Genomic DNA, 18,417 nt, shown 5'->3' on the forward strand with positions numbered 1-18,417 from the left:
ATCACAGTGATGACACTTTTTGGGTATGTTAATTACATCATTTTGTAACCTGCTATGTTCATAAAACCAAATTCCAGTGTCTGGTATCTTCCGACATGATGACAATTCTGCATGTATGGTAGTTCACGGGTAAATTCCTACACCCATTCCAAGGTTTTGATATCCTTAAAGTGCTGTCAGAGTTATCACAGTCCTCTAGAAGAGGAAAGGGGCTTGTTTTGCTGTTGTCATTTTGTTACTTGTGGTGTTCCGCTGAACGTGTAAGCATGCTATGTTGGCGCCAGAATGCACGGCAACACTTGTGGGCTGACCGCAGCACATCCTTAGGTATGTTCGTTGTTAACACAAGTGACATTTTTCACTACATATTTTGATGCACATGTGATAAAGTATATTTGAATCTGAAGAGGTCCTTGTCTATAATATTCCAATGTGCTGTATTTCTTTTAGCTGTGCAGTCGGGAGTCACCTACTTTCGAGTGGTTACAGTCCCTGTCAGTCAAGCAGAGACAGTAGAATGCTCAGCATCTTCTGCTAGTAATGGAGTAACAGGTATAGAAATATTTAACATGATTATTGTCATACAGCACAAAAACAGGCCATTTGACCTACCAGGTCCAGGGTGCCTACTGTGCCTGTTTACACTAATCCCATTTATTTGCACTAAGTCTGCAGTCTTCTATGCCCAGGATTTTACTTGTCTATACACTTAAAATGTTGTGAGAATATAATATGAACCATTTTCTGTTTAATTTTCTGTCAATCATGCAGCTACAAAAATATCGTGTTTATTTATTCCATGACTTCATGTGTCCCAAGGTTAAAAGCCTAATTATTTTTATGTTTTCTGTGTTGCTTTACTTCTATTCACTGATTAGTCTCCAGCTGTAGCTCCAAAAGTCTGAGATGACAATTCGAACTGTGGAAAAACATGTACCTCTTCAGTGTACGATAATCTCAAAACTCAGTAATTACTGAGTATAACTGTTTCTGCACAATATGCTGTTAGCTTGCACTGTTGCTTGCAGTGAAAGGGATCAAATCTGCCACTGCTAGAATTTATCATTTTGAAATAAAATGTAAATAATTGAAAAGAAATACAGAGTGCCTGTTAACTTGGAGAAATCTTAAAACAATTTTTCCCATAATGAAGCATTTTGAAAATGATATTGTTGAAGTAAAGGTTAATAATCTCAATGTAATTATTTCTTCACCACTTCTGAAATTCAAGATAGTTTACGATTGATAAAAATTAAGACAAGTGTTAGGCATCTATGTGCTCATTGCACAGAGGCCTAGCAGCATGTTGTCTGCCTACTTGGTCATCAGAAATGCCTGCAGAAAGGAGAGATGATCATAAATTATTGCAAAATTATTCTGAATTTATTTGATTAAAATATAATGAAAATTGTCATTTTTTTTTAGTTAGAAGTTCCTCTGCAAAGAGTTTGAGTTCTGCACCCCCATCAGGCCTGAAACCCAGCACCTTAAAACAACTGGGGCATTCTGTATTGCATCCAAACTACGCAGATGGAGAAGAGCAGGCAAGTGCTTTGCATTTGATTTTAATCTTTGGACATCAGACTGACTTTGTATATGTGTCAAATCGTGGAAATTATCTTGATTCCTGCAGCAGCTTTGATCTTAATAATTTAAATGTGCCGCAAAGGCCGTTTGCAGTTCGAAATGGAAGGATTACTGATAGCAATTGATAGATTTCGACTGAATCCCCGTTTTAAATAGCCAGAAATTTAATTGGGTGTGGGTTAAAGGCTGGAAGTATCCAGCTTGTGGAAGGACCTATTTTAATGTTACTTCACTTATCTACGCTTATTGTAGGACTAGAACAGTACAGCTTAGGAACAGCCTTTCATCCCATGATATGCTGAGCTGTTCAGCTAAAGATACCAACTTACATTAAGTCTTTCTGCTTGTGCCTGGTCTATATCCCTGCATTCTCTACATATTTGTGTACCTATCTTAAGGCCTTTTAAATACCTGTGGCATTTTCCTCCACAACCACTCCTGGCAACACATTCCGCGCTGCAAAAAGAAACTTGCCTTTCACAACTCCTTTGAACCTGCTTGCCCTCATCCTAACTGTTTGTCCTCTAGTAATAGACATTTTGACCCATAATAACTGCAGAAAAAGAAATACCCGAATCATCAAACTTACTGGTATAATTGCCTAGAGGAAGTAGTTGAAAGCAAGACAATGGAAGTATTCTTTGCAAAATATAATGATGGTTCCTTGTTGACCAGGAAGATTCAAAGTTCTCCTAGTTTTGCCAAGAATTGAGGTGTAAGCTCTTGTGGAACTAATTGTGTGCAGGAAGCAGAACTCTTGGGTTTCAAATTGAAATAGTAGAAAATAAAAATAACTTCCTGGAAATGCTCAGTAGATCAGGTAGTATCTGTGGAAAGAGCAACAAAATTGACATTTTAAGAAGAAGCTTCTTCATCAGTCCTATAATGGTAAATCTGTCTTTCTTTCTATGGATTCGACTTGACCTGCTATCTATTCTTGGCATTTTCTGTTTTTTTTTAAATTTAGATTTCTTGCATGTGTTGTTTTTGACTACGTTCATTCCCACTAATCTCCTGTACTCTCCTCCCTCATTAAACTGTGACCCACTCCTATGGAACTGATGCAGCACTTTTAAAAAAAAACGTAATCCTCGAGTTAAGTTGATACAGGCTCCATTCTTTGTTTTTTTTTGTTTACTTGTTCCACCTTGTCCACATACAAACCAAGTATAAAAATAAGATATTATCTCAACTTTATATTTATTAGACATTATTATAGGTATATTTTGGTTGTGACAAGCAGTCACTACCAAAAGTAACCTCTTGGCTGACAATCTTTGTTTATTCTACACTTTTAAACAATTTTATGAGTTCTTTATTCATGTTAATTTCAATATAAACTATATCCCATTCTTAAGTTACACTGGTAAACTACAATTTCATACCTTGTACTCTGAATGCAGTGAGCTTCCAGACAAAGCATTTTTTGAGTTGATATGGTTGAGTGACAGCATCGAAAGGCCTTAAAATTAATAAAAAATGCAGTGAATTAACTGCAGGAACAAAATAAACTCTGTTTAAAAATCCAAATCCATAATCTTAAATGTACAGAACCTAGCCATAATACAAGATCAGCATAAAGCCTCTGTAAAGCAATATAAGATCTAGATTAATTTTATTTTGTTATCTACCATTGTCATAGTACCAATACTGACAGATTGTCTAAAGAATAATGAGTAATGAGGATAATAACTAAAATTCAAGACCAGCTCCCATTCCACATGGGGCTTCGGCGTTCTGTTAGTGGTGGTAAGACACCTTCTTGTGACTGTGCTGATATAAGTATAAAGAAGTTTTGTGTTTTCTTTTGCTTTCAGGCAGAATTAAAAATGTCTGCAGAGAGCGGATCACCTCAAGCCAGTGCAGTTTCTGTCCGGACTGTATGTATGACTCTTCCTAAAACAAACAAAGCAAGTGCCTTTGTAAGTGATACATTCACTATGAAAGAGGTTTAAGATTTTCATTATAAGTGTTTAGTTAAGAAATTATGGCTTTTCTGAACTTGTGTTCTCTTAGCTACTTTACTTCTTATATCCTTCATATTGTATTGATATTTCCTCAATTTTGCATCAATCTCTATTTACAATTTTGCTCAATTTTTCAGACAAAATATTCAGAAGAAAACTCCAGTTACTTCCTATTTGACCTGGAAATAATTTAAAAGGTTTACATGGTAGTGGCAAACTGATGCCAGAAATCCAGAGTCATTTAGATATCAAAAAATAACAATTTAGACCACTTTTTGTGTGTATACCTGAGAAAGGCTACAACCATGTTTATAGGGAGTGGTTGCAATGAGGAGTGGTACAAGTAATGGAAAGCGATTGACCTACAGAAGTTGCAAGCTGGAGATAGGCTGTTTGATGGAAAACATCTATTAACTGAAAAATATTGAAAGCATATAATTTATGTTAGATGAGTGATTTTTGTCCCTCATCTTTTTTTTTGGATTTTGACACTATCTCTGAGAATAATAAATTCTCTGACATAATTTTCACTGTATTCCACAGCTCCTTATCAAGCCTGTTTTTAATATACTAAAATAAAATTCAAGTATACATTGTCAATAATAAATTAATTTGTATTTTAAGGATCTAGGTTTGGCGACTTGCAGAGGTAAAGGACGATGTAAAAATCCCAAATGTACATATGTCTATATGAACAGGTACAAACCAGGAATTTGTCCAAAGTGTGGCTATGACTTTACAAGAGACAAACAAGATATAAAGCCATCAAAACCTGTTGTGAGTATTTTTTTCAGAGTGTATACAATAATAAAAATACCCATTTAGAAACATCATGGTCTGCGTTTCCTTGTAAATTTTTTTTTGTGTGAAAATGTTCATGAATCTAATTGGTACAAAGTCGCAAATTAAATGTAAAATTTTTTTACTTGGTGTGGTTTAGTTTTTTAGGACTGAAGGATATCTATATTACTTATAAAATTGCCCTAATCTCAGTCTAGTATATTTTTACAGCAACAAAGCTCAACTTGGCAAATGATTCCCAAGTGAATTGCTTGCTCTTAGCCATTCATATCTGAGCACTTCCTGGGAACTTGCTGTGGGTCAGATGCTAGCACTTTGGTTATAAATACTGTTTTGTTTGTCACTTAATAGTTTTTAATTACTCTTTCCTAAAAAACAGGTTTTCTTATTGTTTAAATGTATTTTTCAAATCATTTAAATCAAGTTAATCGTGGAAATAACTCAAAGTGTATAGCTCGAGTGGTTGAGGATTGGGCTGGGTTGTTTTCTGATCTTGGCAATTCATTTGCAAACATTTAGTTGCCAACTTAAAGTGTTTTTGTTTTAAGTGTCTGGTTGGGAGATGGTTAAAGATTTAGAAAGACTATGAAACCAACAAGCTGGCCACTGGCCTACTAGAGTAGATCGTCTAGGTCCTCTATTACTTGCACCACCATTGTTCTTGGCATTATTAATCTGTGGTACTTTGTCCTGAGCAGAGGGTTCATATGCGTATCTCACTTGGCATCAGTTGTATATACTAGGTTACTGATCCAGTGTACTTATATACTTCGAATATTTTGTACTATCCGGTAATATTTGGATATTTTAAATAATTTCATTTTTCATTCATAATTATTTTTGAAGCCATTAAATTGCTTTGATTAGTTTTATATGTCTCTGATAACAGAAGATACTGTAGTTGCTGTATCACTCAGGAAACAGAAGACTAATGAAAAACCTTTGACAGTTAGCGACAGTACTTGTCCACTTTCCTTCTGAGGCCCTCTTCCAAATATCTTTTAAACTTAGAAAAAGTTCTTGTTTTCAGGATTATAGGAAAGAGAGCCCATGCAGTAGGCTGCTCTATGGTACAATTCTATCTCTGTGAGAGTGCCTGCACAAGTCATAAAGAAGGCAGAGGGCATGCTTGCATTGCTAAGGCATTGTGTTAAGGGTCAGGACTTTATAAACTCTAGCTAGGCTGAATTTAGAATATTGCATTCATTCTGGTCAGCCTATTGTAGGGGGATGTGAAGGGTTCAGAAACAGTTTACCAAGATGCTGTTGGGATTAGAGGGCATGTTTTGCAAATAAAGATTAGACAAAGAAGCAGAGAATGAGGGGAGACCTGAAAGAAGTACATAAAGTTTTTATATAGGCATAGATAGAATAGACAGTGGTATCTTTTTCCCAGGCTCAATGTCGAATAAAAGAATGCACGAATTAAGATGGGGATGGGGATGGAGGTATTTCCTTACACAGAGTGGTGTATGCCTGGAATATGCTGCTAGGAGTGGTGGTGGAGGTAAATATAATAAAGGTGCTTAAGAGACTCTGAGATAGGCACATGAATATGCAGCGAATGGAGGGATATGGACATGTGCAAGCAAAGGGGATTGTGTAATTAACTCAATTAGTTCAGCACAACACCGCAGGGTGAAAGAACCTTTCCTATGTTGGTCTACCTACTCTATAGAACAGAAGGAAATTAGCCTTCTGCAATTTTAACCTGTTCTGGGCAAGATGCAAGTTTACATATCCAAAGTCATTAATGTGTTTACATGTCATAAGGAATTGGTGTAGGACTAGGCCATGTGATCGTTGAGCCTGCTGTATTATACATAAAGGTTATAGCTGGTCTTCTGCCTCTCCAATCTTTCCTGCCATTTTACTATATCACCACAATCATTTGCTGGCCAAAATCACAAAAATAATGGGAACCAAACAATTTTATTTCGGTATGTTCAAGGCGGTCTCTGGTGTCTGATTTTCAACCAAATTCACAATATAAGATAATGAATAATCCAAAGAAGGAAATAGTTTTTTCTTAATTTCCTGTGTGAGATCAATGGAAAAAGAGTGTAGAAAGTAAACTTCTTGAGTTCAGAATGTCACTGGTTTGTGGGGAACGTGTCCATTGAAACTAGATGGAGACAGAAAATAAAATTTAAAAGTAAAAGGTATTAGATCAGTTGTACACAACAACTAGTTATTTGTTTTTTTTTAAAAAAAAATTTTTATATACTGTTTTAAATTTTAATTTCAGATAAGTAATACCCTTTCCTTGGGTCTGCTGAATCCAGAGGAAGGGCTAACTCAGGCCTCAAAGGACCTACAGCGTCAGACTACATTACTTCTGCTCAGGAGAACAGTTCAAATACCAGAGAATGAAGCTGAACTTCATGAAATTTTCAGTTTAATTCAGGAACTCAACAGTTCACGGTTGGTCTTGTCAGAAGTGAATGAAACGATAACACTTGAACAGAACTCATGGCCTAATTACTTTGAATCTTCAGCCACCTTTTGTGGTCTGTGTGATAGCCAGCTGTTCAAGGGTGGACACAAGTAAGGACCTTTATGTTACTATTTTATTATTAAATTATAGTAAAAGAGAACATTCAATTGACAAGTCTTGGGATTATAAAACTGATTTTTATTAGTTAATTATTTTTTGTTCGACTGCTGCAAGGAGTTGGAGGGTGCTGCCTCCACATATGGAAATGAGGTTACTGTGGTGTGTCTGTGTGTTTAACACAAAATGATGCTTTGTTTTAAAAAAACTGTTAGGTTGCAATGAACTTGAAAACAATATTGCTCATTTTCACTATTATCAGCAGTTTCCAACCTAGGGTCCACAGGTATTGGTCCATGGCATAAAAAAATTTGGAAACCTCTGATTTATATTATGCCTGTATATACATGTGATGTTTTGTTTATTTACAAACACTTAAAGAAAATATTATTTATGTACTTATTATTTATTCTTTAAAACTTATTGTTTATGGGTTTCATGTTTTCATTGATACTTTGTGATTAAACACTAGATTAGAGACCAACGGTTCTCTGCTCTCAAGTTTAATTTAAACTGGCAAAGCATTCATTTTGATGTAAAGACAGAAACTGCTAAAAATCATGAACCAGGTTACATAGCTAATGTTGAAATTGAAATAGAGGCACTGTTTCAGGGTGACGGCTTTTCATTATAAATGTACTTGCTTTGTTGCTCTAGCAGAAAAGCCTGGTTTTGATAGTTGAAAGCGTATAGAGTTGCTGCAACTCTATCCTGTCAGCCCACCCCACATGTTGTGCCTGCAACTTGATTAGAAAATCTGAAAAGGACAGAAATGTAAAACCAGCTGGTGCTTGGCTCCTGATGAACATAATTGCTTTTTTTTACAATTAAGGACAATGGCGATGTAAATTTAGCACATGATCTTGTTAGTACAGCAAGTACTTGGAACAGTTGTGGAAGATCAAAATTTTGGCCCGTAATCCTGCCTGTAATCCATGGTCTTGTATTAAGCATCTGCAAGTTACTGAACTGCACAGGTCCAGGGCGGCAATCTGCCTTTGTTCTCATGAAATTCAGGAAAATCAAGTGATGTGTTAATTAGAAACACAGATTGTTTTTGTTTAATGTATCTTTCATAAATCAAAGATTAATTTTGTATCTGATGCAAATCAGAAGCATTTGTTCTTGTAGATCTTACAGCAAAAGGTCAGCCTGTTGTGCAAGTTATTTATTTTTATTTGCATCAGATAATTACTTGATCTTTGAAGTATCTGCATTCCCAATCTCTATATCATGCACAATTTTGATCACTTCATGACCATCAGGTGAGCTTCCAGCTGTTCAGGTCCAAAGCTTTGGTTATCCTTTCCTCCATTTTCCTCTGCAACTTTTTACTCTTTTAAGATGTTCATCAAAACATATGTAAATCACTTGTCATATTTTCTTTTGGTATGAAGTCTGACTTTATTTGATAAAATGTCTATGTCTATGCTGTTGCTTCAGTAACAGCACTGATTTGTTGTAGACAAATATGCAAGTTGTTGCTCATCGTGGCCAAATCTAGTTCTGCGGATTGCAGGGGAGTGGCATCGCTAAAGAGTATGTACCAAAAAAAAAAGAGCTTATGCATATAAAAAAAATAATCTTCTGATAATTGATAAAGCCAGGCTTTCAAAAAATTACCCTTTTTATTAATTTGGAATCCATAACAACTGTATTAGTTGATTGGAAGGGGTTTGTGAATGTGCAAAATCAGCCTTTCTCCCCCCCCCCCCCCCGCCCCCCCCCCAACATTGAAGACTTGGTTGTTGAGTGTAAGAACTTGCAAAATAGTCGTCATGTGCCATTACTTTTATATTTAATTGTGATCTATCTGAATAATGTTGACAGAATCCTGTGTCAACTCAGCCAACATGTCCTTGCAGTAAATTAGAGGAAGAGGAGAATGAGATGCTGAGTAGGGGAAGAATATCGAACCAAATGTTTCCAGGTTTTGTTAAGTTCTTGTTCGTGTTTTGTTTGGCTAAAGCACATATTCAATCCTAGGGAAGAGAGCCCAAAAGTATATTTATTCCAACATTACATGATGAAGAAAAGTATACCAACCAGAGTGTTATTTTTAGCAGGAGGGCCAGCTGGTTCCACTCATACTCCACCACATCTTCTATCGCTTTCCTCACAGATGGTCACTGGTGGGAAGTGTTTCCTCACCACCCACCAGCATTATCATTCTTTACAAAATTACCCGATTGAAAGCAGTAGGGGTTGTGACTTTTGCCAGCCTGGATGGCAATGTGAGTAGCTGGATTCCATTCCCAGCCTTTGAACTACCCTTGGGTAGAGATGGAGGTTAGCCCACAAGCATTTCTGTGGTGAATAACATGCAGTTACTGCAGTGTTTGGATAGTTCATTTGTGGTAAATTGTTCCTTTTAACAACAAAGTTGATAGACAGCAAGAATAGAAATAAGTGGGCTTTCACAAGAAAGTCAGTATTATTAAGCAATTAGTTATGAATTCTTTTAAATATTATCAGGGCTGTAGTGATGCCTTAACTCAGGTAAGCATTGAGGCCTGGAATACCTGTAGCATATATCTTGAGGCACTGGGGGAAAAATACCACCACACCATCACTCTAACTCCTCCAGATGTAATGGCAGGAAAATCAAATCAGTATCAGCGCCTTTTCCCCAGACCAGCAGAGAGACCTTGGTTGCACTCAGCTCGCTACTCGTGTTCACTTACCTGACGCACGTTCCTGAAGCACCCTCTATTTTTAAATTTTGTCACGGGGCAAAATTACCAGGAGAAAACAGTTCAAGGATGTGCTTAAAGCTTTGTTAAAGAAATGTAATATCCCCACTGATTCTTGGGGACCTCTGGAACATGACTATTCAAAGTGGAAATAGAGCGTTCAAGTTACTGCAGTATTGAGAATCTCGACATCAGGAATGCACAATTCTGTAGATTGAGGTTAAGAATGTTGGAGAGCATAGAGTGAGAGGGGCAAAATTTTAAAGGGGCCTGAGAGGCAACTTTTTTAAAGCAAAGGGTAGTGTGTATATGGCACAAGCTTCCAGAGGAAATGGTTGAAACACCTCTTTTAAGAAGCACTTACATAGGTACATAGGGGAAGGGGAGTGCTGCAGGGATATGAGCTGAACGCTGGAAGATAGCCTACCACCGTACAAACTATCAACCATCAACCTGACAGTAGATACCTCGGAATCCATAGAACTACAGTTGAGCCAGTGTTGGAGTTGTAGAACAATACAGCATGAATACAGGCTCACAAGACCATCAAGTTCATACTCACAGTTGTCCATCCAGCTAGTCCCAATTTCATGTGCTCCGTTTATATCCCTGCATGCTCCTCTATTCCATGCATCTATCCAAGTGCTTCTTAAATAATGCTTTTGGGTGTATCACAACCACAAGATCACAAGACAAAGGAGCAGAAGTAGGCCATTCGGCCCATCGAGTCTGCTCCACCACTCCATCATGAACTAAACTATTCTCCCGTCTAGTTCCAATTTCCGGCTTTTTTCCCATATCCCTTGATACCCTGACTAATTAGATACCTGTCAATCTCCTCCTTAAAAACCCTCAATGATTGGGCCTCCACAGCTGTATGTGGCAACGAATTCCATAAATCCACGACCCTCTGGCTGAAAAAGTTTCTCCTCATCTCTGTTCTAAATGGGTACCCTCTAATTCTAAGACTGTGACCTCTTGTCCTGGACTCACCCACCAAGGGAAACAGCCTTTCCACAACTACTCTATCCAACCCTTTCAACATTCGAAATGTTTCTATGAGATCCCCTCTCATTTTTCTATATCTAATGAATACAATCCAAGAGCTGACAAACGCTCCTCATATGTTAGTCCCTGCGTTCCAGGAATCATCCTCGTAAATCTTCTCTGAACTCTCTCCACCATCAGCACATCCTTTCTAAGATAGGGGGCCCAAAACTGCACACAGTATTCCAAATGGGGTCTCACCAGTGCCCCATAGAGCCTCATCAACACCCCCTTACTCGTGTACACTATTCTCTTGGAATGAATGCCAACATAGCATTCGTTTTCCTTACTGCCGATCCAACCTGGTGGTTAACCTTTAGGGTATCCTGCACTAGGACCCCCAAGTCCCTTTGCACTTCTGATTTTTGAATTTTCTCCCCATCTAGGTAATAATCTGCCTGATTGTTTTCTTCTTCCAAAATGTACATCCGTGCATTTCTCAATATTGTATCTCATCTGCCATTTCTTTGCCCACTCTCCTAAACTGACCAAGTCTCTCTGCAACCTTTCCGTTTCTTCAACACTTCCTGCTCCTCCACCTATCTTGGTGTCATCAGCAAACTTAGCCACAAAACCATTTAATCCAGAATCTAAATCATCGATACACAGTATAAAAAGAAGAGGCCCCTACACCGACCCCTGCAGAACACCACTAGTAACCGACAACCAACCAGAATAGGATCCCTGTATTCCCACTCTGCTTTTTGCCTATCAGCTAATGCTCCACCCATTCCAATATCCTTCCTGTAATTCCAAGGGCCCTCATCTTATTAAGCAGCCTCTCATGCGGCACCTTATCAAAGGCCTTTTGAAAATCCAAATACACAACATCCACAGCCTCTCCCTTGTCAATCTTATTCGAGATTACCTCAAAAAATTCCAATAGGTTGGTGAGGCAGGATCTTCCCTTCATGAAACTATTTTGTCATGCACTTCAAGGTAATTCATAACCTCATCCTTGAGGATCGACTCCAGTAATTTTCAAACTACTGATGTCAGACTAATACGTCTGTAATTTTTTTTTGCTGCCTCCCCCTTCTTAAACAACGGAACTACATTTGCGACCTTCCAGTCCTCTGGAAACACGGCAGAGTCTACTGATTCCTGGAAGATTATTTCCAATGCCTGCACAATCTCCAATGCCACCTCCTTCAGAACCCGTGGATGCACTTCATCTGGTCTGGGAGACTTATCTATCCGTAGTCCATTTAGCTTCTCAAGCACTTTCTCTCTAGTAATCTTGACTGTACCTAATTCTATTCCCTGAGACCTCTAGCTATCAGGTATATTGCTAATGTCTTCCACTGTGAAGCAAATCCTCTGGCAGCTTGTTCATATTTTCACTGCTTGAAAAATGTTTCTCTGGTCCTTTTTTTTTCAGATCGTACCCTTCTTTACCTAAACTTCTGCGTTCTAATATTATTAATCTCAATCCTGAAGGATGTCCTAAGAAATGTTGATACGAGTAAAGTTAATTCTGTTTTCAAGTTTACTTTTATAAAACACAAAATTAATGATATATTTTAACCTTACTCAGTTGGAAAGCAGGATACTAACTCCCAATTTGTTCTGTATTCATTTGTGTTAATGCCAGTAGATGGCAGTATGCTTTTTATTTACTTCAGCACGAAAGCATGAGGATATTAAAGTTCATTTCTCTACTTCATTTGCAGCTCTGTGGTCTGTCTGGATGTCTACCATGTTGTATAAGTATATGCACTTTTGCTGAACTCAGTCCAGCAAAGGAGTATTTTGCTGAGTATTTTTGGACTCTGTCCACAGTACTCCTTTTGGAAATGCAGCTGCTAGTTTGTGCTGCAATTTTTAGTTAACTGTACTCTGTATCTAATACAATTCTTGAAGAATGTTTAAAAGTAACCAGGAGCTTAATGATAGGGCAAATAATTGTTTGCCAAACACACAACATAATGGTCCAATTGTCACTGACTTGTAAAATCCATACTGCAATCCCTCAATCTCCACCTTTTGAAATTTTGATTTATTGCTGTTTTTTCATTCCAGTACTCTAAGCAAGTGCTTGGAATAGATGAGCAGGAATGCTCTGAGTTTTAATTTTTTTTTCAAAAATCCTGCTTTTCTTCCCCAAAATATAGTCCAGTGGTATGTAAGAGGGAAGATGGACAGAAAGCAAATAATGTCCAAATCTCTGTGCACCTGGGATTTGAGTTAGAGGAGCAAGAGCTGCAAGCTCTGGCACAGTTTATTACATGATATGTCAAGCTGAAAATCAATGTCAATTCATTAAATACAGTATATCTTATACGACCACTTAAGCTTTGATTTGTTTGCACAGTGCATCATAGTGTCAGTTCTACTTTGTTAAGAGTTTTGAAGTTAAATAAAGTAATTCTGTGCCAATGATATTGAAGCTTTAGTTTAAGTAAAGCAGTCTTGATTTGTCTTATTAATTGTGCTACATGGGGGTGAAGAGAGAAGGGGAAGTAGTGAATTCTCAACATACCATTTTAATAGAATATACCCAATTCTGATAGGTTGTTGATCATTCACATGCCATGGGCTTCAATATTATTGCAGAAGTTTACAAAAATGTATTTGTAATGAAGCTCCAAAAATTTCTGAAGCTTCTTTTTTCTTGTTTATTTCTTATAGTTCATTAGCTGGCCCTGAGGAATGCTGGCTGCTAACAGAAAGCCAGTTCCAGGTGGTTATCGTTCAGACAAAGATCTGCATGAATCCTCACTGCCTTGCACTTCATAACTTCACTGACATCAGCTCAGGTAAGAGATTTACCTACCTTTGAGTTTGTGTATCTGTTCCCATACAATCACTCAAGTCACTTCTGGAATTTCTTTAGATAATATTCTCTGTGAGATTCTGGAAATAATTTTATATTGTATGAAACAGGCATAATTTACATTTTAATGATGATTGCTGCACATGATTGCTCATTTGTAGCAGTTCTGCTTTGAGATAATTTGCTCATATATGCTCTGTTGCATGCCACTTGACAAAACTGGATTTATAAACTACATGTTGTTCTATTTTATTAAACTTTGACTTGAAATAATTGCTGTTTTTTAATTGCAAAATTTACCCTAATCATGAGGCCTAATGTCAGAATTAATCCTATCCTACATAATTTTCTTCTGGAAAATTATACAATAACCATGAAAGGGTAAGATCAGTAGATGAGACATTTGTTTTCTCACTGGTGTATGGGAACATTCATACAGTGGAGTCATTTATTGTTCTGATCAATAGCTAGACGATAAAGCTGATTCTAGCATGAAAATAAAGTGAAAAATAAAAAAAAATACCTTTCCATTAATATGTGGCAATCTCCCTCAATATCACAAAAACAAAAGAGCTGATTGTGGATTACAGGAGAAATGGAGATGGGCTAACCCCTATTGACATCAATGGATCTGGGATTGAGAGGATGAACAGCTTTAAGTTCCTCAGCATAAAGATCACCGAGGATTTCACGTGGTCTGTACGTACCAGCTGTGGCAAAAAAGTAACAACAGTGCCTCTTTCACCTCAGGCAGTTGAAGAAGTTTGGTATAGGCCCCCCAAGTCCTATGAACTTTCTACAGGGGTACGTTCGAGAGCACCCTGACTAGCTGCATTACTGCTTGGTATGGGAGCTGTACTTCCCTCAATCACAGGATTTTGTAGACAATGGTGCAGACAGTTCAGCATATCTGTAGATGTGAATTTCCCATTATTCAGGACATTTACAAAGACAGATGTATAAAAAGGGCCAGAAGGATCATTGGGGACCTGAGTCACCCCAATCACAAACTGTTCCAGCTGTTACCAGCCAGGGAACGGTAGCGCAGCATAAAAGCCAGGACCAACAGGCTCTGGGACAGCTTCTTCTATCAGGCCATCAGACTGATTAATTCATGCTAACGCAACTGTATTTTTACGTTATATTGACTGTCCTGTTGTACGTACTATTTATTACAAATTGCTATGATTGCACATTGCACATTCAGACAGAGATGTAAAGATTTTTACTCATCTATATGAAGGATGTAAGTAATAAAGACAATTCAATGAGTCATTTCTAATGACATTGTCTTAATAAATATTAGTAATGTTATTTGATTATTTAATGTCAATGTTGGGTTTTTAATCTCTAGGATTTCTAGTCTGGTTTCAAAAGTGATGGTTAAAATTTAGCTTCAACTTAATTATAAGCAAATCACTGAAAGAGTAACGAGAGTTGTAATACAGAATATAATATCACTGCATTGCCATGCCTATTAACTTTTCCCTTTTTGGGTATAGTTTAATTTGAAGTTAGTCATGAGCGTATGTATAAAGAGTAACAGCACATTTCTGTTGATTGCTCAGGATTTTTTGGGTAGAAGTGAATGTTAAACTGTAACCACAATTGTTTTTCATGATGTTAGTCATCTGGCACAAATGAGAGTTCTGCACTAGAATTGATGGTGTCATCTTAAATGGTGGCTTGTATTAAGGCTATTGTTTGTTGAACTAATTTTACACCAAAATGTGAAATTCCAGCCCAAGCCCAGTAGGTCTGGGTGGATGAATATTCCAATAAATTATCACTGTACGGGTTATATCATGTCAACTCCCGGTTTAGTATTTCATCCAAGTCAGCATGATTTGCTTAATATCACTGCCTGCACATCATGATTGACATTGCAATGTTTATAGCAATGGTTATGCCTGAAAAACAGAGCAGCTCTTGAGTCAGGTTTGTATAGATTATAGAGTAGTCAGGTTCAAGTTGTGATTTAATTCTGTACAAAGCAGGCCTCTGGTTTAAACTACATCTTTATTGCCTCTTATTTTTATTTTTCTATATGTCTCTATTTATTTTCCTGTCTACATTTTTCCCCTTGGTTCCTTTCTATCACTCCTCTTTTTGTTTTGAAGTGTTGTCACAGGTCAATCCGTTCCATACCTTGCAATATTTAATATTAATGCACTTCAGTTTGTTACTTATATGTGATTTTTCTGCACATTTTATCCTTGCCTTCATAAGTTATCGTGTGTTTTGTGGTTTACACCCTGCTTTGAAGAAACATCTAGTATATATAATATGGTTATATCTGCTATACACATGTGTATATAGTTAAATGACAAACTTCACTTGACACTTGATTTCAGACCTGTTAGTTTGATTTTAAAGTACAATATTGAAAGAGTTTCTTCCATACATTAAATTTGTGTCTGAGTTCACCTTTCGTAGATTATACTTAATAAAGGAGTGAAGAAACGGAATGAGTACAGTGCAGGCATATTGATTACCTACGCACCTCATGTCTCTCTTTGCTTGTATGTACGTTTTAATGAAATTTTCTGTGAGTGTCAAAACTAGGAGGAGCAAAGAACAAGGGTTTTTTAAATTTATTTTTATTTTGAAAGCTGAATTGGCATAACTTGTCTTAGATCTGTGAATACTGGTTTGCTTAGTGTTCCTAGAGCCAAGCATAAAAGAACTGCTGATGCGACCTTTTACTTTTACAAACCAAAAATCGGGAATACAGCAGGGAAATAAAGTTCATGCTCACCGTCAACCACCCCACCTCGTTTACACCAATACTACATGCATCTTATTTTCTGTTCTCTATACCATCTCATCAGCTGCCCTACAGTCTACCATTTACTTGCACACTAGGGACAATTTACTGTGGCCAACTAATCTACCAAGCCTGTAGTACTTTGGGCTATAGTAGAAAGCCCATGCAATCAATGAAAGAACCTGCATATTCAACACAGTACCCAAAATCAGGATCAAATCTGGACTCTGGCACTGCAATGCAGAGGATCTACTAGCTGTGCCACTGCATGAGCTGAATTTCCACTTTAAGATCAGGGCTTCTGACCTTTTCATATTTACATTTCAGGTTTCTATTTTAATACTTAACAAAGATAGGATTTGGCTCCTTGTGCTTATTCCACCACACAAAGGGAGCATGACTGATCTTTAATCTTATCTACACTATATACGTTCCTTGATTCCTTTGTTATCTAAACATATGTGGATATCGTTTTTAAATACACTCAGCAGTTTGAGCACCTTGGGATAGATTATTGTTGTTATTTAAACTTGTCACACTTTAAATGCATTGCTAATGCTGTATATCTCAATGGAGGGTATAATTGTAGAGTAGCAGTTGGCAAGGTTGTTTTGATAGGCATGGTACAACTTTAGTTCATACTGTTCAAACTGAACTTTACTACAGCTGAGAGTGACCGGGGGGGTGGGGGTGGGGGAATAGCTCCAAATTTTATCCTTTTTTCATTCCTGAGCTACCATATCCAAAAGAAACTGAAAGTTAACACTTTCTGGTAAAATACCTTGGTGGTATTTACTTAAAGCTTAAAGGTTTGTTTGGGCTTATTTCAGACGACCCCAGAACATTTTTTGAAATTAAGGTGGTTGCTAGTGGGCTTTGTCGCAAGTCCATAGTGGTAACCTTGTGCTTTCAGTAGTCTTTTAATTGTGCTGAACAATGTATTGAGATGTTTGTGTCTACAGTGCAGCCTTCCCATTTATTTTCCATCATAAACTTTTATATCTAGATTTACAGTGGAAATTGCTGATTTAATTACCCTGTTACAGCACCACCCCAACTATGGGCAGAAGGAAGGTGTTTTTTAGTTGCAGCTCAGTTATCTTCTGCCTGTTATGCCTGCTAGGCATTTGGGGCAGCAATGAAGGTCATCCATCTCTGGAGGTGTTCTGGGTTTCCTTTATCATGTCAGCAGCTTCCTCTTGTTTTCACTACTGTCAGTCATACAAGTCCCACATGGAGACTCAGGGATACTGTTGCCCTGAGAGATGTAGAAGGGTTCTTCATTGCTGTCTCCTTAATAAGTTTGTTTTACCAGTCAGGGTTGTTAGTCCTGAGCTGAACCCCATTTCTGGAGGACCAGTGGACCACTCCTTGTTTGGCCTCTACCCTTTGAACTGTTTGGCATGGGTGACCCTACCAAGAGCCTAGTCATAAAGCCCTGACTTCATCCAACATAGCTCTGTGGGTTATTGAGGCACGCATGCCTTCAAACCATGACAAGATTGTGGTCCTCTTGGAGGACAGTAACTTTAGGTAGGCAACTCTCAAGCCAAATTTGGATATGTGAAGGTTTATTCATAACTTTAAAGTGATATTGGAGTACATGATTTTACATTTTTCTGCGAGCTAATGGATTAACTCAAAATTCTAATGACTGTAGGAAGAACTTTTTAATAAAGATAAAATTTATTGATAATTTTGTATTTGTTGTCCTACCACGCTTCACATTATTTTCCTGCTTCTCATTGCCATCACTGAAATAAACTGCAATTACTTTTGTGGCAGAAGCCCTCAGCTTTCATTTTATGCACACTTGGGTTTTATAGTGAACTGGATTGCTTGTCCCTATTTCATTCTTGTTTTAATTTGTTCTGTAATCTATGGTTCTTAATTAAACAGATGTATAATCAGTTATTGGTATAATTCTCAAGATAGTTATCTTTTATGGCTAAATATCAGCAGCTTGTTTATCTTAATGCTGATTTAGATATTTTTATATAATTCAAATTTTAGTAATTATCTTTTATTCTTCTAGGTTTATTTAACATTGGAAATAAGCTTTTGGTCAGCTTGGACTTGCTATTTAAAATAAGAAATTGTATAAAACAAGGAGAAGATCCAAGAAATGTGACCACTCCCATATTGGACTCTGTTCAAAAAATCACAGGTAAATTTAACACTAAATTAGAATGCTGAAATTGCTGGAAATTTAAAACCAAACCAAA

At 37.2% G+C, this 18,417-nt stretch overlaps 1 protein-coding gene across 3 annotated transcripts in view; it reads left to right on the plus strand.

Annotated features, from left to right (window-relative positions):
- The window catches only part of hmgxb3 (HMG box domain containing 3), a 94,113-nt gene that overhangs the window by 38,435 nt on the left and 37,261 nt on the right, over positions 1-18,417 (plus strand). For all 3 annotated transcript variants that reach the window (XM_059990513.1, XM_059990515.1, XM_059990514.1), the window contains exons 10-16: positions 451-552; positions 1,426-1,548; positions 3,409-3,509; positions 4,179-4,331; positions 6,604-6,902; positions 13,281-13,408; positions 18,228-18,359. In XM_059990513.1, coding sequence (XP_059846496.1) covers positions 451-552; positions 1,426-1,548; positions 3,409-3,509; positions 4,179-4,331; positions 6,604-6,902; positions 13,281-13,408; positions 18,228-18,359 — 1,038 coding nt within the window. The remainder of the gene's footprint in view (positions 1-450; positions 553-1,425; positions 1,549-3,408; positions 3,510-4,178; positions 4,332-6,603; positions 6,903-13,280; positions 13,409-18,227; positions 18,360-18,417) is intronic.

Source organism: Hypanus sabinus, chromosome 15 (genome assembly GCF_030144855.1).
Source record: "Hypanus sabinus isolate sHypSab1 chromosome 15, sHypSab1.hap1, whole genome shotgun sequence".
In the NCBI taxonomy this organism is placed as follows: Eukaryota; Metazoa; Chordata; class Chondrichthyes; order Myliobatiformes; family Dasyatidae; genus Hypanus; species Hypanus sabinus.